Below are 22,522 nucleotides of genomic sequence, written 5' to 3'. Positions count from 1 at the left end.
CATTATACTTTCTTAAATTATTATTGAGTTTGTTCTTCAGCTAGGCTTCCCACCTGAAGACTTCCCCTCTTAAGCAGTAGTCGGAAATACTCTTAAGTGCCTGAGTAGGGTATACCCTGAACCTTCTGCTAACAGCACCGAATGCAGCATGCTCTTTAAAATTAATTAGAATTGCTTTGTGTATTGTACTAGAAGTCACATGTGAAATGTGTGGACTTGAAGTCTTAAGGCAACGAGATTCGCTTAAAAAATAGATTCGATATCAACTTTTATCGACTGGCAATAACGAGCTCCACTCCTCAATATCTTATCAGCACCAGAGTATCGGATCAAAAGGTCTATAGAAACAATGACAGATTAAAATGAGTATTTTTATGGAAAACTTTTCAGTTTCCCAATTCTGCACGCATATGCAAGGGTATAAGCAAGGGTATTTTATTCGTTTTGACATCATTTTGGTCTTTTTGTAAATAACTTAATGTATTGCATGCGGTAAGAGAATAAAATATATTTAATAATATATAGTTTACCAGAAAATCTTATGCAATATTCACGGCATAAACGTGACCAAAACGTGCTGAGTATAAGCAATAACATGTAAAAAAGAAAAGGTCCTTTGACGCCCACGAAAACGTTACGGATAGGTAAAAAAAAAAAAAAAGGAGTAAATAAATTTTTACTGCCCGATCGAAAAACGTAATTGAAAATTTTACGAATTCTAAGAAGTGCACAATGGCAATAACATAATATCTATGCTAGGCAACATACACAGCATAAACAGCGCATTTTATAAAGTTGAGAGTTTAGTTTGACCAAAGAGTTGGTTTTTATTATGTTAACCAAATCCCCTCCCTGCCGATCCCCGCTGCAGAATGCACAGTCAGGGGGCTTATGCACTAGCTTTGATTTCTTTGTGAAGGTATCTGACTGTGGGCCGCCGCCTGCTGGCTTTTTATACCCTGCATCCATTAAAAATAAGTATAAGGGTATATTGTATTAGTGCAAAATCCAAATGTATATAACAGGCAGAAGGAAGTATCTCCGACCCCATAAATGTAAATGCAATTGACTTTTTGAGTATACACAAATATTATATGATTCAATAAGATATACTGTAGAAAATTTCATAAAGATCGGTTAAAAAAAACCAAAGTTATATACAACTGCGCAATTGAATAGAGCATCTTTAAGAATTTCTGTATGTACAAACACACATTCATGCGCGTCTGCTTCGCGTTTTAATAGCATGGTTATTGCGACTTTTTTCTATTTTGCTATTTAAGTTCTTTTTTTTATCATAAGTGCTTCATTCAAAATTTTGACCCAAAAACCGAAAACCGAAACTTTTTCGATGATTTACTTTTAATATCTCGGATAATAGCTCCGCGCGGAGATATGACGTTCCAAAGCGACATAATATCTCGGGTAATAGCTCCGCGCGGAGATATGACGTTCCAAAACGACATAACTCCGCGCGGAGATATGACGTTCCAAAGCGACATAATATCTCGGGAAATAGCTCCGCGCGGAGATATGACGTTCCAAAACGACATAACTCCGCGCGGAGATATGACGTTCCAAAACGACATAATATCTCGGGAAATAGCTCCGCGCGGAGATATGACGTTCCAAATTGACATAACTCCGCGCGGAGATATGACGTTCCAAAACGACATAACTCCGCGCGGAGATATGACGTTCCATAACGACATAATATCTCGGGAAATAGGTCCGCGCGGAGATATGACGTTCCAAAACGACATAATATCTCGGGTAATAGCTCCGCGCGGAGATATGACGTTCCAAAACGACATAATATCTCGGGAAATAGCTCCGCGCGGAGATATGACATTCCAAAACGACATAATATCTCGGGTTAAAGCTCCGCGCCGAGATATGACGTTCCAAAACGACATAACTCCGCGTGGAGATACGACGTTCCAAAACGACATAATATCTCGGGAATTAGCTCCGCGCGGAGATATGACGTTCCAAAACGACATAACTCCGCGCGGAGATATGACGTTCCAAAACGACATAATATCTCGGGAAATAGCTCCGCGCGGAGATATGACGTTCCAAAACGACATAACTCCGCGCGGAGATATGACGTTCCAAAACGACATAATATCTCGGGAATTAGCTCCGCGTGGAGATATGACGTTCCAAAACGACATAACTCCACGCAGAGATATGACGTTCCAAAACGACATAATATCTCGGGAATTAGCTCCGAGCGGAGATATGACGTTCCAAAACGACATAACTCCGCGAGGAGATATGACGTTCCAAAACGACATAATATCTCGGGTAATAGCTCCGCGTGGAGATATGACGTTCCAAAACGACATAATATCTCGGGTAATAGCTCCGCGCGGAGATATGACGTTCCAAAACGACATAGCTCCGCGCGGAGATATGACGTTCCAAAACGACATAATATCTCGGATAATAGGTCCGCGCGGAGATATGACGTTCCAAAACTACATAGCTCCGCGCGGAGATATGACGTTCCAAAACGACATAACTCCGCGCGGAGATATGACGTTCCAAAACGACATAACTCCGCGCGGAGATATGACGTTCCAAAACGACATAATATCTCGGATAATAGCTCCGCGCGGAGATATGACGTTCCAAAACGACATAATATCTCGGGAAATAGCTCCGCGCGGAGATATGACGTTCCAAAACGACATAATATCTCGGGAAATAGGTCCGCGCGGAGATATGACGTTCCAAAACGACATAATATCTCGGGTACAAGCTCCGCGCGGAGATATGACGTTCCAAAACGACATAACTCCGCGAGGAGATATGACGTTCCAAAACGACATAATATCTCGGGTAATAGCTCCGAGCGGAATATATATATATGCATTCGAAGTTAGAAGAAGAGGGTCCAGGGTATCATCTGGTCGGGAGCTCCCGACTAGAACCTCTTACTTGTTTCATGTGTATTTGTGCACATATAACTGTCACACACACACAGGCACAGCTGGAGCCCTACACTGAACTGTGCGGCACACAATTTTTATTTAATAAATACCTCACTTCCTGCACGTAACACACACACACACACACACAGAAGTTGATTATCCGGCAGTTGTTGACACTCTGTTACCCTTGAATAGAGAAGGGCATGGAAGACTTTATTATAAATCGAACCAAAAGATAACCAAATATATAGATCTACAATATATATAGAGAGCTGAGGCTCTGCTCAGCTTTTAATTAATTATAATATTACTCACTTAAGTGACTTTTGATGTTAATTGTCATTTCAAATTAATTTAAATAAATGAAAATCTCTGCTTTTAAGCAATTATTTAAAAGTGTCCTCAAAGATGAAAAGTAATTAACCTCCTTTAGTTATTAATTATAATTAATTACCAAACCCAGCTTATACATTCAAGACTAGAAAAAGGGTATAGTCGCAGTCGTACACTGCCGTTGAGCTGCTGTTCTGGTTACCCTGCGCCGCCGGGTCTGGTGCTGATTCCACTCCGGGTTAGCAGGTTTGTTTGGGCAGGTAGGCGGCATACGTCAGGCCATCATGGATGTCCATGCCATGTCAACCTGATAAATGCGTGGGCGCTGGCCAGCGGGTGGTTGGGTCTTGGGACTTGACGCTGATGCCAGCTTTCGGTTATAAATGTATTACGTACAGTGCTTGACGCGCATTTCTTATTTAATAAATGCCCGAAGCAGTTCACTTTCAAATCACATTACTGCCGCAGCTGAGCAGTAAATGGTGGATGGGCGAAATTGAGGTGGGGGCGGGGTCGATTCGTTGGCGGTGAGAAAGTAGGACTCGGCTTGGCGGACGTTGGTGCTGCGGCTGGCGCTGTCAGCTGCTCACGCCACGTTATGCATAACACGCAACACACGGCGTATGCGTAATATGTGCAACGTGTATAAAGTATACGCCACATGAGCCATGTATAAACGCGTCTCCGCCAAATGCTCAATGTATCTTTGTCAACTGAAGCAGCAGTCAGCTTGCTTACATAAAGGTGAGCGTAACAGGGCGTGTATGCGATGCCTGTGATTGTTATATTACGCATACGCCAAGTTGTCATATTGGAAACTTAGCTTCGTGGTTTGCGGTCGGCAGGGCACTTTTTTTTCACCAACCCTTTCACAGGGTATTACACTTATGTCATGACATGCGTAACGCATATAGTAGATGGCCACATCATAAAGCATATATATTCTATGCGAGTTTTTTGTCGCTGACAACACATGTGTCGCTGTCGGCCGGACTTGAACTTTAAATCATATAAATGTCAGCGGAATGGTCGGTCAAATATTGAATGCATGCCTGAAAAACTTTTTTGTTTTTCATGATATTGACATTTACACATGCCTCTCCGAATCGACCAACTTTATTACAAATATAACTCTATAAGTACAATCGATTGCAAATAAAGGGTATTTACTCTTCCCGTTAGCAATGCGATTCGCTGCAAGTGTGTGAGTCGGTGTTGCGGTTGACGCAGGTCAAATTTTTTGCCAACTAATCAACCGTTAATTGACAGCCTGAACGTATGCAACTGATTTGTGTTTGACAGCCAGCTGCCATTTGGCACGCATGTGCGAGCGAGTTAGGCGCGCTTAGTGTCTGTGTGTGCAAGCAAGTCGGCAAGCTACGTCACCGTTGCGTCGCGTCTCTGCTGCGCCGCACGTCATAACGAGAACAACAATAACGTACGGTACGCAGCGCTGGCAGCGATAACGGCACGGCCGTAAACATAAAAGCAGCACAAAACGTCGCCGCGTTCTCAGTTGTGATTGTGGCTCTCTTTCTTTTAGCATGTATGTGCTTGCCTCTGTGTGCCTCTGTGTGCCTCTGTGTGCCCCTGTGTGCCTCTGTGTCCAAGTGTAAATGACCAACACAAGTTTGCACATGTGCTTGTATGTAGAACTTGACTTTTGCGTTGGGCATTTAAATATATTTCAAACATGTGTCGTGTTGCTTTGCCTGAGTAGGCGCCCAAGCTAACGGGCGTGAGCGAGAGCGCCAGACAGAAAGCAAAAGATTGAGAAAGGTGAGTGTTAATGTTGGAAACGCCGGCATCGGCATCGACATCGACATCGACATCGACATCGACGTCAGCGTCAGCGTCAGACACCGTGACTTTGACGTGGCGACGATAACGTTTAACGCTCTTGTTTTTGCCATTATTGTTTGTGTTGCTTTAATTGTTGCTGCCGCTGCACTACAAGAAGCTGCAGAGCACACGGCAAAGCACAATAATTACGAAACAGCCGAGGGACCACACAAACACATGCAGCTTTGCATACATACGTACATGTATATCATTGCAAACATACACATATGCATGCATACATGCGTATCAGTAGCTGTCAGAATATTCTAAGCACGACTCAAATACATTTACCTACACCAAATTGAGGCACTGTCTAACATCTGATACATATCATGTGCATACCTACATACGTATTTATGTTTGCCATCGGAATAAACATAAAATTTCTGGCATTTAATTTGCCTATCAATTATATAATATATATATATATATATATAAGTACATATTTATGCACATAAAAACATACATACATATGTATGGCATGGGCGACACGCCATGAAAATCTGTTGCCGACTACGTGACTCACTCGCATGCAGAATTACATTTTACATTACCTGCTATGCCCATCTCTCGCATTGAGTTCTTCGTTTATTGCTTTGTATGCTGTCCGTAAATGTTTTACTTACTACACATAGACGTACTCTGCGTACTGTCTGTTATTCAAATATGTTTACATTCAAATATTATGCTGGGAAAACCCTAAAAATTATGTTAATTATATGTTATTACACTTTGAACGATTATTATTTTTATGGCCGCTGCTCAGAAATTACACGAAATATAGTTTATTTTAAATTGTCGATAACTCACCCTATTCTCCTGTTTTTCTGCCAAGCCTTGGAGTTTATAAGACCTGAAGTTATCAAATTTGGTTTATAGGAAATCTCAGAGTATGAACACGACTAGAATATTTACCCTTGTTTTCCTCCTATACACATACATATATACACATGGTTACCATATTATTGTGCTGAAAGTTCATAGGATTCGGAGAATGGACCTAGAAAAGCCCAGAGCCCATTGCGATAGAATTTCCAAAAGTTTTGGCAGGGTATCTGCTAGTCGGGCACGCCCGAACAGTGCACTCTTATTTTAAAACATGATAATAATAATTTATTCTATTCCAGAAATTGAGTTTCCAATCTATTTGTTGTGTCGCGTGTGCAAAACGGGCGTATTAGTTTTGAAGTGATCAACGTTTTATTTTCATTTTTTTAACAAATTATTTTTCGTGAGTGTCGCAACACGAAAGTAATTCAATTTGCTAAGCAGGCACGCGCACATCGCTAACCGACTGCTGCCGCTGCTGCCGCTGCTGCTGGTGACGTGTGCTGCGGCGACTTCGACGTCGACGTTTGTACATGGTCGTCGCGTCGTGGCCGCTTAGTCAGTCAGCGGCGTCAGTATTGCTTTTCAGTTCGGCTACGTAAAGCGGCGTCAGAGGCAGCAGCAGCGACGAGCAGCGGCCCCCAAACCAGCAACAACAATAGCCAGCGCAATTAGCAGCAACAACACTCAGTTAATTGTCGGTTGCGGCGTCGTCGCGTCATCGAGCGCCGGCAGCAACAGCAACAGCAACAGCAACAACTACAACTACAACAACGACAACGACAAAAGGTGACGATTGCAGCCCACTAAAGAATAAGAAGCAGCGCGCACAAATTTTGGGCGCCAAAAAAAAAAAAATATTATAACCGTATCAGAATATCAAATCAGCAACAACAACAACTACTACTCAGGCACTAGTGTTTCAATGTATGTGTGCGTGCGTCTGTGTGTGTATGTGTGTGAGTGACATTTTTTTTTTTTTGTTGAATACAATATTTGCGCGCTTTTAATGTGTAAAATATTTGTGTACGAAATTAAGCAAGTAATTATAGCCGCGCTCTCTCCCGCTCGCTCTCTCTCTCTCTCTCTCTCTCGCGGTGACTGGCACTTACGCCTTAGTGGGAGAGCGCCAAACGGTTAACAACAAAAACAACAGCACATGTATATTTATATGTATATGCTAATATACATATATATTTATATATGCATATGTATGTATGTATATTTGTGTATATAATATCTATGTATGCACATATGTACACGCGTATAATGTATTGTAATCAAATCGGCTAAACAACAAAAATCTTGACGTAATCGCAACACAACGAAAAGAAAACGAAAAACGAAAAACGTAAAGAAAAAAAAAAATAAAAAATAAAAAACCAACAACAAAATCAACTGCGCTCATAAAGGCAAGCAACAACAACAAAAACAACAACAGGCGCAACAGCAAAAGCTGTTTGTTTTCTTTTACCCCCTTTTTTTTTCTTTTTGTTTTTGTTTTTGTTTTTGTCTTTGCTTTTGTTATTTAGTGATGTTATATTGTATTGTTGTTAAAACATCTCATTAAGCGGCTTGCAAAAACTGCAAATTTTTAGCCGTTACGCGAAATTTGTTATTGCCTTCTTCGTGGTGAATTTCATTGTTATTAGTCAGCAGCAGCAGCAGCAGCAACAACAACTACAACAACAACCAGAACAACAACAACAACTGCCGAACAGCGGGTAAGATATGATTAGAGGCGGGCGAGGGTGTGGCACGAGCACTAGACAGAAGTGTGCACTTAATGACCCTCTTCGCGGGTGTTAACGCATTTTTAATGCACACAACAGCTAAAACAAAAACACAAAAACAAAAACAAAACAAAAACAAAAACAAAAATCAAAAACAAAGCCAGGAAGAGCTAAGCAGAAGGTCATTCACTGAAATGAATGAACTGTGGAATCTAATAGATAATCAATTACTTATGTGCCAAAACTAAAAAAGTTTTCAAAAGTTTTTGCGACATCTGTAATTGAATTTCCATTAAGATGCCTTCTTCAACAACAGCGTAAACAGTTATTCCATATTCAAAAAAAAAAAAAAAAACGCCAAAAAACGATTTAAAAAAAAAAATCCACTAAACAAAATTAATTCAAAAACGTATTTTTTTAATTTGTTTTGCAAATTTGGAAAAAAACAAAGATTTTTTTAAAATTCACTTAAGCCTCAATTCACGCTTTTTGCCAAATTCACTCGCAAAAAGTTGATTCCATTTTTATTTTGAACATATTTTTGAAGAGCGAAAACTCGTTTTAACGATTTTTCACAAAAGTGGAGTATCGAGGAAATAGACTGTTAATTTCTATCCGAGAAACAAATTAAACTTAATTTTCACATTTCTCTGCTGTCGGGATTATCCTCGAATCTTCGAATTTGAATACAGCATAAGACTAGAGGACGTTCAAATATTGCGGCATGTACAACAAGTAGTTTGCGATGTCCATAGAGGGCGAGAGGTATTCCCTCGAATGCGCCCCCTTAAATGCAGATAATTGCTTTTCCAGTATTACCGATAAGTGTGGAGCTTATTGTAGTGAGTATTTATGACCCACACTGGGCATTAGTCATGCCTCGCACTAGATCCCGATCGAGACACAACCATAAAAGCGTGCAAATTCAAGACCTTATCGAAAGGCCTCATATATTCCTTCTATTCCATCTACGCGAGCAGAGCTGCTAACCAGAAAAGCAATATGGCAATAAGGAAAACGATTAGAAAATGAGGCAAAGACTTCAATTGTGATTGTGATCAAAAGTTAATTAGTTCGATTCAGAATCGTTATTGTCTTTGTGATACTTGACTCTCTCAGGTTATTTTAAAAGAAATGTCAAATAAATTGACTGATTCCCTATATCGATATCCATATATTGGCTTGTTAGAGCCAAGTAGCTGAAATTTGTACTAATACCTTTATCTGGGCTCGAAAGTTTGTATTAAATACATTGACAACGCGGAGTGAATGTGACATCATGAGTCTGCGAGACGTCGAACTGGCAAGCGGAAGGTCGCCGGTTCATTATTGTTTATTTAGTTTGTTTAGTTTGCCATTCAAAACACAAAGAAAAACTGAATGATAAACTCTAAGAAATGGCAAATGAATGGCTACTAACAAAAAACAATGCTGTCAAATGTATCCTGGCATGCCCCAGGCAATTGAGCACGAAGTCCTGTGTCCAAACACACGAGACAAGGCAAGACACATTTCCTACATATATATATAATATATATATGTGTGTGTGTGTGTGTGTGTGTGTGTGTGTGTGTGTGTATTTTCAATTTTAATTTGAGCCAAAAGCCTTTTTATATCTCTTGTCCGTTTCATTCCTGAGCTTGTCTCATGTGTCTGGTCCACACAAAATACAATTCATCAAGACCTCATTGCAAGAGTTTTTGCCATTAGGTCTGGGCTCCTCTTCCTGTTGATGTGCGCTCCTTAAATAATCGCTGCCATATGTTTAGTCGAATGTTTATTCATCAATTAAACACAGTCCAAATCGACTCTGCTGCTTTCTTGCTCTTTTCTTAACTAATTTCTTGCCATGGGATTGACATACTTAACATTAGCTTTAATTAGCTTTTAAATTATTTGATTTATATATTGTTTATCTACTCGTTATTCAAAGTCTCCGTCGCTTGTACTGTACTTCAGATAAATGTAAGCTCTTAAATGTCGTTCAACTAACTTATGTATCTACCATGAACTGTTTCGGGTTCTATCTGATAATTACCATGAACATGACAGGGTATTTCGTTGGGTGGTATTTCTGGCTCGGATTAGATCTCTTGTCGAGCAATTTCTTTCATCAAAGTGATTCTTCATTATATTCATTTGGAAAAGCTCTATCTAAGATATGCATAATTATTTGAAAACCTTCTCTAAAAGCAGCTGGTACTATAGGGCCGTATTATTCGGGTCAAGTTTGTTTAGCAAAGTTTTAACCATCGACTGGCCCCTCCTTTACCCTTCCTATTTATAGTTAAGCCTATTTGACAATATATTCAAATTCAGATTGAAAAGTTGCTTGCAACAGTTTTCCAACCCATTTCCCATTATGTTGCCAGCTTTTTTTGGCATCCAACTTAATCATCAACTCGTCAGTCAGCTAGTCCCTTCGTAATTCCCAACATTTCTTATCGAAGCCCTGGCCAGTGCTGCATCGGGTTAACAGTAATTGATGTACATGCATAGATCATTGAACATGTGTGTGTGTGTGTGTGTGTGTGAGAGAGTTATTTACATGGTGGGGTCGCATCATGTTAGTCCCTTATTCCCAGCACCAATTAAGCTGCGAAGTTGAGCTGTTTTCCCCACCCAACCGAATACAACACAGCGCTGATAACGATGCCTCCAAGCTGATAACAAGCATACATACATATACTTATGCATTTATATGTACCAGGGCTGCAAAAGCAAGCACACATCGGCTCACGGTTCGAACTAACAGCCCAGCTTAAGGTTCGGTTTGTGAACCGGACTTTCGATATTCATGAAACCAGTTTTGGTTCCAAATTGAAAAAACTGTTTCTTATATATACATGCATACATGCATGCATATATATGTACATACATATATTGGATTAAGACCCATTTGTGTGTGCGTAGCCGCGAAACGGTTGTAATATCGAATTACTGCTAGCCAATAATCCGCACATAACTGTTAAGTGGCTGGCGGCATCAGTGGGGTGGGTAGCTACTATGCAGGCAGAGGGGGTTGGTGGCCATGTGCAACCGATTCTGGCAGCAATTGTTGCCTACAAACAATTGGTTTCTAGTTGTTGTTGTTCTTTTTTTGACAGCGACACCTGCCACGCCCATCTCCCACGCACTCACAGTGGCACACACATAACCGTTCCCGTTCCCGTTCCCTTTCCCATTCCCATTCCGTTTCTCGTTCCCGTTGCCGTTCTGATGGCAAGTATTAACTGTTTGTCGCTTATGATGGCTATTGTTGCGATTGTTTTGCTGTTACGCTCTCATTTTAGCTTTAATTAATACAGACAAATACAGCAGCATTCGCGTTAAATGCAGTGCATGAGGCGATTTAAAAATAAATAATGCTGACGTCACATTTTGCGTATGAGCGAGCGCGAAGCGCTAAAAAGGAGACGGCCCCAGCCACAGAGTCACAGCCAAACTTGCAGCCAGAGCAAAAGCCCAAAAGCGAAATGCGAAATGCGAAATGCGACTGATTGGAATTGATTAAAATGCAGCAAACAATGTTGCCGTTGCTGTTGCTATTGCTACGGCTTGTCTTCGTTGCGACTTACATACATACATACACTGTTAATGTCAAAGGAAACGGCAACAATAATAAAGCCAACGACATAATTTGATGTGGCGCATGTTTTGGTTTTTGGGCTCGCGTAACCATAAGCCGCGATGATGTCAATGACGTTGATGACGTTGCCAGATTTTTATTTATGCTTTCTGCTTTTCGACTTTGTTACTTTGTACGCTTTCGTCATTCTGCCTGCCTGACAATGTCTCTCCCTCTCTCACTTTCGCCGTGACTCTCTCTCTCTCTCTCTCTCTCTCTCCCTCTCGCACTGTTTGGCTTTTCGGTGTCAATTACCTTTCTGAACGGTCACCACAAGTATTTTTAAGTTGCGCTTACGCAGTGATGATAAGCACAACACAAAAAATAATATGAAAAAATAAAGAAAAAAAAAAAAAGGCGAGCTTGTGTAGGTGGGGTAAAGTGATTGTACAGCGGGTGGGTGGTGGAGGCATGAAGCAACAGCAGCAGCAACTGCAGCGACAGGCACAGCCTCGCTTGCTCGGGCTGGCAACCTACGGTGTATAGTGATGATCGCGTGACTATCGCCGCGCGATCACGACAATTAAAGTAAACATTTTGAAGTGAAAAGTTCAAAAGCTCAAATTGACTGCCCGAATCACCAGTTAATAGTTATTTATTCGCACTGTCATGCTCGAGACAAGTAACAAAACTGTATGACAAACAAAACAAAAATAAAAAAAGAGAAAGAGTAGCGTCATTTCACTGCTTTATGACTGTTATTCGCGATGAGCACGTGAAGCTCACGCAAGCCTTAAAATGATGAATTCTGTTTTCGCATGTGATCATTAAAGTAAATGCTAGTTAACAAGAAATTAAGTTTCGTTTAATGTAATATTCAACTTTTAAATGGAATCTGTGTTGTCTCTACAGCTAGCTAAATATCTAATAGATAAATGTATGTTGTCAAAATGGCTGTTAATTCTGACAAGAGCGCAAGCAACTATAATTCGTTATGCCATTCAATTAAATCAGATCAGAGTAGCATACTTTTCTCAGGTAAAAATATATACCATAGCCAATAGACGACCAAAACACATTCGTTATTTTGAAATGACATTTAAATGAAATGCGTATCAGACTTGTTGCGGACGGTCCACACACTTTAAGTTTGCGTGCGTGTCACGCGCTCATCTCGAACATTGCGAGCAATCAGTTTGGAGTGAATCAGCGCACCTCTCTCTCGTTCACACGCAGCATCGTTAAATTCGCCAGCATTTTAACTGCAGCGTCACTGTGCTCAATGTTTTATGCTGTCTGCCTGCAGAGCGGGTGCAGTGCGACAAACACACAAAATTTAATACTTAGCAACAACAACGCAATTTTAATCAGCTGCGAACAATAGCAAGTAACAGTGATTCGGTTTGGAGTGTCCCACCTGCAGATACCCTGTACTGCATACATACATATGCATGTACATGCATACATATGTAGATGCAGACACAAACATGCTTTGACACATATGCATGCGCATGCAGAATAGAACACACATGCACACACAAGCATGCGCGCCGCATGCGCTGCGACAGTGCTTCTTCTTGCCAGTTAGCTTTAATAACCTAATCTGAAAATCGATAGCAGTCGAATTATTGATGATTTCAAATAAGGTATGTGTGCACGTGCCATAAACACAACGCCGTCTGCTTGTCAGACACTAGAAACATTATACCCGTTTTTACACATTTTCAATTGGCGCAAGGGTATGAAAAAGTTTCCTTGAAGCTCACTTTAACAGCGAGGCGACAAGCGAAGGACAACACCAACTAAAACAATCGAATTGCAGTGTATCCATGCATTTTAATTGCCAATCATTGGCATTCGTGTTGGTCATGCATGTATGAATGTATGATTGTAACTATCATGCACACACGCATGCATACATGCATGTTGTATGCATGTACGCCTTTTTAAATGCAAAACCTATTCAACTTGCAAATTCTTTTAAAATTTGAATCACTTGCACTTGGCTGCTGCTGAGAGTTTCTTTGAATTGTCAAAAAACCAAAAAACAAAAAAAAAAAAAACATAAAGTCGCAAGCATCAATTCAAATTACCTGTTGAAAGCGAGTTATTGACGTTTTCAGAATCAGCTTTTCATGCTATTCATCTTTGGCGATATTTTACAAGCCAAAAAAAAAGGAGTCATGACTCGAACTATAGTAATAATTGACTAAAATCTTTAATAGCCATTATTCATCGTAACAGTCATTAGTTTAGTTTCGATACCCAGCTTTCAGTCTAATAGCTATTTTATAGGATTGATTCAGCTAATTGAAAGTGTGCTATTAAATTAATTCGCAATTACGTTGAGAACGTCACGTCAAGTTCGTTTCTCCTAACCAATTTTCACCTAACACAATTTACTAAGAAGAGTATAGCTGTCGTCGGTAATGGCTTCAATGCTGACTAACAGGGCGAGTCCGTGCTCAAGACTCTGCCAAAGTTTCAATGTTGTACTGGTTAGACCAGGAGTCCCAGTAGCCGGTGCTATTCATAGTTTAGGCTAAAAATGTTCAACTATAACTAAGCATAATAATAATAATAATAATTAAAGTAATGCAAACGCACACACCCATACAAATATATTTGCTGTATTTGTCAATTGGGTATTTACTTGTTTTAAGTTTTTCGAACAAGCGGCGCCAATTTTGTTCGTGTTGTTGACCAGACAACAACAACAGTAACAACAACAGTAACAACAACAGTAACAAGAAAAGGGCCTGCATTGAGTCAGTCAATCGGTTGAGCGCTGCCCCTCTGTCTTCTCCTCGCCCACTCATCACACGCTTCCTCTCTCCCTCTCTCTCTCTCTATCTCTCTCTCATTTTGACCCGTGCAGACAGCGCGGCGTTGTGTGGGGCTGGGTAAATGTAGCAAGAGTCACAGTGGGATGTGCGAAAGCAATGCGTGCAAGGGCGCAATTAGTGGTAATAGAATTTTTGTTCTATTGTAATTCTAGATTTGCGCTTCTTGTTGTTAGCCAAATGATGCTCGGTTGAGTTTCTTCTTTATTTTGGCAATTTTAAGCTATGAGCAGCGGAGAGCTCCAGAAGAGTTAGTAACAGCATTAGGAAAAACAGTCATGTGTTTCGAACAATAACGGCTTAAGCAACTTTATGGCATTAACTTTTAGTACATACATAAATTACTAATTTACTTGCAGCTGGTTGCCGCCAACTATTTTCTTAAATACTAAATGTGTAATCGTTATTTAAAACTGATTAATCGACCGCGAGAATTGCTTGACATTCCAGCCCTGGTGCCAGCAGTGTCGCACGACCGAACAGCTGTTTGCCGTGCTGCCAGCTCTAGGCAAACTCGTCGCGCGCTTTTTTTATACAATTATTGAATTGTTTTATTTCTTCAAAATTTATTCAATTAACACATAAATTAATCATTATTTATGATTTATTCTTTTGTATTTTGTTTTGGCTTGTTTTGTTTAAGCAAATAGGACAATTATCAGTGTCCAATTTGCATGGAAACTATCTGGCAACGCTCGACTGTGAAACGGGTTGTCGTCGCTGCGTGCGCATGCATATGTGTGTTTCATAGTGCGTGTTCTCAATGTGTTTGTGTGCATATGTGTGTGTGCTGTAGGTGAGCTTGTGTATGTTTGCGCCAGTACTGAGGCAGTGAAGCAGCGCGAGCGAGCGAGCGAGCAATACAAAATAAATTTTTGCGCAAAAAGGGCCAAGAACCTGATCAATAAATTGTAGTTAAAGTTGAATGTGACCCGAAACGCGTGTGCTAGACCAAAAATAAACAAATTGTATCCTTACACTCTGCCATTGGCCAAGGCAGCTAACAAACAAATCGCTCAGCGCTGCTCTGAAAAAAGAACGTAAGCAACGATAACAGCAGAAAATTTTGGTGTGCTGTGCGCGCGTGCTGCCAACTGTGTAAAAAGTGTTTTGCCTTTTATACCGCCTGCTTGCCGCTGTCACCACCTCCACCGACAATCGGCAACCAATCGAGTCCAATAACAAATCATTTGGCTCTGCGGAGAATTAGGACCAAATTCGCGGCCACAAGCGATGCCCCAGCAGCAATCAGCTACGTAGTAGCGTGAAGCAAACGGAGCTAGCTCTCTGCTCTGCTCTTGTGTGTGGCGTGCGTACAGTTGAATTTTTCAACAAGTTGCCAGCACAGCGCGCAACGCGACACAAACACACGTACACAGACACAGACACAGAACAGACACAGACTCATACACATAAATATATATATGCACACAAACACAAGCAAGCGCGCGCAGAGAGAAGGGAAAACGAAACGGCAAAAACAACAACAAGAGGAGCAGCAACGTTTTAGTGATGTCATCAGAAAGTAAGTTTGCCTTTTTTTTTTTTTTTTTTTTTTTTTGTTTTGTTTGCCTATAGCACAACGTCGTCATGACGTCATTTCATAAAAATACACACAACAGTTGAGACAGTATGCTCGTTGCTGTTGTTGTTGCTTTGTCGTTGTCATCGTCGTCGTCGTCGTCATTTTTGTAGCAAGCAAACAAAACAAACCAAACAACAGTTGCAGAGGCAGCAGCAGCAGCAGCAGCAGCAGCAGTGACAGTGACAGTCAGCAAGTGTGTGTGTGTGTGTGTGTGTGTGTGTGTGTGTGCGCGCGTTTGTTTTTGTTTTAGTTGTTGTTGTTGATGATCATCATGATGATGATGATGTTTGTGAGTTGTGTTGTTGGAACGAACAATTAACAATTAGCAATTACCAATTACCAATCAAACAATATTGTAACCAAAAACCAATGAAACCAATTTTGTGCACATCTCTCTTTCTCTCTCTCTCTCTGTCTCTTCCTATATATCATTTTCTGTGCCTGTCTCTCTATTCTCACTGTGTGTGTGTGTGTGTGCGGCGCGCGCGGCCCATCTACTGCATTGGTTTGCCAAACGACCGCTCCGACCGCTCGTCCGCCCGCCTGTCCCGCCTGTCCCGCTCGCATGTGCGTCGCACGACTGTGGTGCAGCAACAGCAGCAGCAGCAGCAGCAGTAGTCATCGTCCAGCATCATTTAACTTCAAACTGGCAAAACTAAAACGGAAAAGACGCCAAACTGAAGCACTTATCGGAGAGCGTAACGGTGCTGCTGAAAATCGCTAAAATGGACAGCATCGTCGAGGAGAACGGCAACTCGGCCTCCAGCGGCAATGTCAACGATATTGACATCGCAGCAGCCGCCGCCGTCGCCTCTGCCGCGGCGGCAGCAGCAGTCGCAGCATCGGTGGCAGCAACAGGCGGCCAACAGCAGCAGCAGCAGCAGCAGCAGCAGCAACAATTACAACAGAACCAGCAAAGTACAACGAGCGGCGTCCCGGCGACAGTTAACACGAACAATGCCAGCGGCACGGCCTCCGTGTTGACCACAGCCGCCAATTGTAATATACAATACCCTATCCTAACACAGCACGGCCTACAGGTAAGCTCCGGGTCGACCTGTACGCAATTTTAACAAGATCAATTGACAGGACATATAGCAGGATCCATCAGTCCGATTTGAACCAAGCTCCTAACCAATGGAAAGCCAATAACTTGATGCGCAGCAACAGCTAAAATTATGTTGACTTTGCTTATACGAGGATTCAACAAAATCTACATCCTTAAAGGGTTCCGAGATGTCTGCTTCCTTGCCGAACATCCATCGAAAGGAGTTTCGTATGCATTGCTCACAGAGACACAGGCAAATGATCTGGCCTGGCGAGAGTATTTCGTGTTTCGATTTGCTTTTGTGTTGCATTCGTAAACGTTTTTCTGTTTCATATTTAATACTGTAGTTCATTCGAACTTTGCTCGAAATCAACCAGCTGGCATTATATTATTTATGCACGAAATTGGCGCAATTAGACTGGAAGTATGTTTGTTTGAGAGGCTCTCTAAAATTCAGATTGGCTTCCATTTCTCTTTAGTGAAAATTAGTTGTCGTTACCTCAAGGTCAAAGCTGGTTATTTTTTAATTTAATTATTAACCGACAATCTTAAGCTTAAGCATCAGCAGACTTAGCTATTAACGCCTTGCGTCGTTTGAACTTGTTGAGAATTGTAAGCGCCAGGCAACGGGCGTACATTTCCCCCGTGCTTTTGGGAGAGAGGGGGATATATTTTGATTTGCAGTGAGTAAAACGTTGTTTTATTTTCGTCTCACAGGTACAATCCGTGATACAGGCGGCCAATCACTCGGGTGTCATACAAACCGCTGTCGGAACACAACAGCAGCAACAGCAGCAGGCGCTGGCCGCCGCATCGGCGATGCACAAGGGCGGCAGCGGCGTCGTCTATATGACCAAGCCGGCCAATACGACGGTCATCCATACGACCACGAGCAATGCAGTGCAAGTGCGTAACAAAGTGCGTAGCAGTCGCTAACAAACACATACATGCATATGTGTATGAATGTGTACACACAAACAGACTCATACACACACACACACACACACACACACACACATTCATAAATACATTATATATATATAAATATATATGAGACTATTCGTGATGCTAACCGATTTAATATTTTGCAGATCCCTCCAAATTTTCAATGTAAGATCAAACCCGAACCGAATACCCAGCATCCGGAGGATAGCGATGAGAGTTTATCAGACGATGATTCACAGCATCATCGCAGTAATCTGACACGAAGGCCATCGTACAATAAGATTTTCACCGAAATCAGTGGACCCGACATAAGCGGTAATTTGTTTGTTAACAACAATCTGGAACGCCATAACTGCCAAGCCTTTCTATCTCAGACTTTGTATCTACATATATCTATCTATCTCTGTTCTGTACTCCTGCTCTATATCTCTTCTCTCGCTAAATCCATGTCCTGCTCATTCTGTCAAGCATAGTTGGGTTCGGTTTGGACTCGATTGCAATTTGTTTTCAATATTTTCTTGATAGCGCTACAGATACACAGCCACACACAGCAGCACACATACACACAGGCACAAATTTTATGAAATATTTATGTAAAATAACATACTTGAAATGTCACACAACCAGCTTATGGTTAACATTATGTTAGCGTAATGTTAACTTTATACCCTATACCCGTTTGCAGTGCTTAACAAGTGGCATGATAATCCTTGCAAATGTATGCAACAGACAGCAGCATAAACATTCGACTTCTTCACTTGTATAAACTCCTAATCATAATGAGCCGTACGCATGCAATGCATAGGATATTCTGTTTGGAATCGTTGTACTCGGATTCCTAAATATCGGTTACCAGCTGAGCAAATAGATCCCAGAGATAGTTTATTTATAAATATTATTGTCTTGATCCGGACGAGATGCGGAGTCATCCTAAATGCATGTAAAGTTTATAATTTACTTATAGATCGTTCTCTTTTCATGATATCGATAAAGTTCGATTTTGAGACATGGTTTTTGAGAGACAACTCGATAGTTATAAGATCTAAGACCCACATAGACAATATTTTACCTTTGGGATACCTCATTGAAATCATTTTTTACCTCAACAATTTCAATCAAGATCGGACCTTAAACACCGATGTTAATCAAGAATGCATTGTGTGGGGCAATGAGGAGAAGAGGCACAGAAGAAAGTTGGTCAGGGTATCTTCTAGTCGGACACTGCCGACTTGTTCAGGTGTTGCTTTGTGGTAAAGGTTCAACTACCATGTCATATTGTTCCTTTTAGTATGTAGGCGGATCCTCACCCCCCCCCCCTCCCCCCGCCCCGCCTCCTCTCACGTATTTCACGCATATGTAAATAAATATGCATACATCCATTTTTCATCAAAGCTTTAAGCATACATTGCTGTTGTGTTAGTTGTTGCTTTTGTTGTTCTTTGTGTTTGTGTATAAACATCATCAACATTCACACACACATGCGTACACACCCACACACACACACACACACAAACAGACAGACAGACTTTCAGCGTGGTTAAGGAGTTGCTTAAACTCTAGATAATCTATCTCTGTCTCTTCCTCTATTTCTCTCTCTGTCTTTCTCATGCACATTTCTCATTAGTGTTGTCGTCGTCATTGTTGTTGTTGTTGTTGTTGCTTCACACACATATGAGAAAACCAAATTGAATAAGTTTTGTAATAGTTGAATGAAAAAATGCCATATGCAAATTGTTGCTTAGACTTTTGAGGATGATAACGCGCATCCTTCCGTATGTTTTTCTCTTCTTTTTTCCTTTCTCTTTGTCTGGTTGCACTTGTAAATACTGTAACTGTAACTTTACACACATACACAAGTGCATTATGCATTTATATTATGTTGTTGTTGCTGCTGCTGCTGCTGTTGCTGTTGCTGTTGCTATTATTATTGATGTTGTTGTTGTTTGCCGCTGCACATCGTTTAGGTAATAATACAAATGCACAACAAACACCACGACTACACCGCCCTGCTGCCCCCCTCCACCCAGCCACCCATCGCTCATATACATACCAACATACATATGTACTTATATAACAAACGTCGCCCGTTGCCGTCGCCGTTGCTGTTGTTCAAACTAACCAAAAATCGCCTCTCTCTCTCTCTCTCTCTCTCTCGCTCGCTCGCTCGCTCGTTCGTTCGATCGTTCGCTCGCTCGCTCGCTCACTCGCACTCACACCCGACACTCACAAATGTACAAACAGACAAAAGTCCGAAAAACAATACAGAAATGTGATCTCTTATAATTTTTATTGTGTTTGTTTTTTTTTTTTCGTTTTCTTTTTGACTGGCCGCGAAAAATTCAAAAATCCAATAAAATCACGCAACGAAAATCAAATGACAACAACAACAACAACAACCCCCCAACCCCCCTACAACCATAATCCCAAATATATAATTTAAAACCGAAAACCCGAAACTCGATCAAATCTCCTGGCGATGGCAGCGGGTGGAGCACTGCAAATGCCCGACGGCAACGTACTCAGCTCACAGCTGGGTAGCGGGGCGGGGGGTGGCGGCGGCGGCAACACATCAAGCAGTCCCTTGCTGCACATGGCGCCGGACTCGGCCTTCTATTTATCCAATCGGATAGCATACAATGCCAGTAAATGCAACAACAACAGCCCACAGATCCAAGCAAAAAGCATACTAATTCTCCAATTATCTCTCTCTCTCTCCCGCTCTCTCTCTCTCTCTATCTCGTTCTCTTATACATATGTAGATAATAGCGGCATTGCGGAGGATCAGACACGCAAGCGAGAGATTCGACTGCAAAAGAATCGGGAAGCGGCGCGCGAATGCCGGCGCAAGAAGAAGGAGTACATTAAGTGCCTGGAGAATCGTGTGGCGGTGCTAGAGAACCAAAACAAAGCGCTCATCGAGGAGCTCAAGTCGCTGAAAGAGCTTTACTGTCAGACCAAGAACGATTGAACGTGGCCCCGATGCTGGAATGGGCAGCACCGGCGGTTGGTTCTGGCAGCAACAGCAGCAGCAGCAGCAACAGCAGCGGCGCCGGCAGCGGCAGCGGCAGCAGTAGCTTTAAGTCTACACTGGCCTGGCAATGACAATGACGCGGACGACAATGCTGCTGGATGCAGGAGGGGGGCAAGGACGAGGGCAAGGACGCGGACGCGGACGCGAACGAAGACGAGGACAGGGACACGGACTGAGACAACGACTTTGACGGTGACGACTGCAGCCAGCCGCATATCATGGTTTACATACATAACAAAAACAAAAACGCTATATGTAGTATAATTTATGTACAATGATCATGTTGTTGTTGTTGTTGTTGTTGCCATAACACACACACACGCAACACAGACACATACACAGCGAGTACTGTTGGCGAAATGTTCAGCACAACATTTGCGACACAACAGGAAACAGCAGCAAACACGACTCCCAACACACACACACACGCACACACTGACAGACAGACAGACAGACAGACAGACAGACCAACACACAATGTAATTATGTTTATAATTTAAATGTGTAATATTATTTTAAAGCTTATGTTTATGCTTTAGTTGTATTTGCTAATTAAATTATGCTACACAGTAATTTTTACTGTTTATTAATTATTATTTGTATTTTACATTTTTCTCTTATACCAATTTTTTTTTGTGTGTTTTTTTTTCTATTATATACTACTTTGTTATATATTAAGAAGAAAATTGAATTGAATTTAGTGCATTGTGCGAAACAAAAAAAAAACAGTAAACAGAAAGTTATACTATATGAAAATGTGTTTAGCTAAATTTTAAAAGAGCATCTAGCAAAATTCTCTCAACAGCCTGCAACTTGTAACAGAAAAACAAAAACAAAAACATAATTAAAATTAAGTTTTAAAATTTGTAATTTGTAGAAAGTGTAGCATGTATATATATATGTATGTGTATATATATATATATATGCATGTGTATCGATGAAATGAGCTTTTTTATGTTTTGTTACATAATTTTAGATATGGCCGTTTCTTTGAAATAAACAAATAACAACAACAATCTGTCTAAATGAAGCCCTAACCCCCCGACCCCCTCATCCCTAGCATAGGCTACACAATTTTTTCCCTCTGTACGCACGCGATATATATCTATATATATACATATATGCATATATATGTATGTATAGGTATGTAATATGTAGTTAGCGAATATTTGTACACTATTTGTATTTTCACTTTACGTTAGGAGCTAAGCGACAAAACAAAATTAAACGAAAAATTAAATACTGCAAAAACAATTATTCTATAAGTTTTTTTGAGGCGCTTCGCATGGGCCAAGGCAGCAAAACAAACAAGAAAAATAAAAACAAACAAAACAAAGAAGAAATGAAAAAACCAACACAAAATTATGAAACAAACACAGAAAAGAAAGAATCAACGAAAGCTTCAACATATTTTGTAAATGTAAAAAGAAATGCAACAGAAGCGACTATGAAAATGTAAACAAAACAAAAAACAAAACAAAAAAGCAAAAACTCTCGTTATCTCTTGTGATCAACTCAGTTGTTGTTATGAATGAAAAATGATTAAAAAAAAAAAACAAAAAAAAAAGGCGCAGAGAATAAAATATGCAAAATATATGAATGCATGCAACTTTTATATATATATATATATATGAATAAAAAAGAAATATGTCGAGATGCATATGGAATGGAAACGGAAACAATGTCAAACACAGTAAAAAACAACAATTTATATACATATAAAATATACATAAACACTTTAAGTTGCATAGATATATATATATATATATATATATATATTGTGTAGTTGCAAGCTTTTTTGCAACCAATTAATTCTAACTGCTTGTG

General features: G+C 40.7%; 1 protein-coding gene across 9 annotated transcripts; it reads left to right on the top strand.

The window, feature by feature from the left end:
* Positions 1-6,544: 6,544 nt before the first annotated feature.
* CrebB (Cyclic-AMP response element binding protein B) lies at positions 6,545-22,262 on the top strand. 9 transcript variants are annotated; one of them, XM_070209358.1, is made up of 6 exons: positions 6,545-6,731; positions 16,269-16,711; positions 17,437-17,637; positions 17,811-17,979; positions 20,148-20,306; positions 20,424-22,262. In XM_070209358.1, exons 2-6 carry the CDS (start codon positions 16,397-16,399, stop codon positions 20,630-20,632), a joined length of 1,053 nt encoding a protein of 350 aa, XP_070065459.1. In that variant the 5' UTR covers positions 6,545-6,731; positions 16,269-16,396; the 3' UTR covers positions 20,633-22,262. The 9 variants fall into 9 exon arrangements, with proteins under 9 accessions (XP_070065459.1, XP_070065455.1, XP_070065458.1 ...); XM_070209354.1 differs by having other exon boundaries at positions 16,263-16,711; XM_070209357.1 differs by lacking the exon at positions 6,545-6,731 and adding an exon at positions 7,526-7,666 and having other exon boundaries at positions 16,263-16,711.
* Positions 22,263-22,522: the final 260 nt, after the last annotated feature.

The sequence above is a fragment of the Drosophila virilis genome, chromosome X (genome assembly GCF_030788295.1).
Source record: "Drosophila virilis strain 15010-1051.87 chromosome X, Dvir_AGI_RSII-ME, whole genome shotgun sequence".
NCBI classification, from domain to species: Eukaryota; Metazoa; Arthropoda; class Insecta; order Diptera; family Drosophilidae; genus Drosophila; species Drosophila virilis.
Note: the sequence above shows the minus strand (reverse complement) of the source record. Positions and strands in the feature narration are given on the sequence as shown.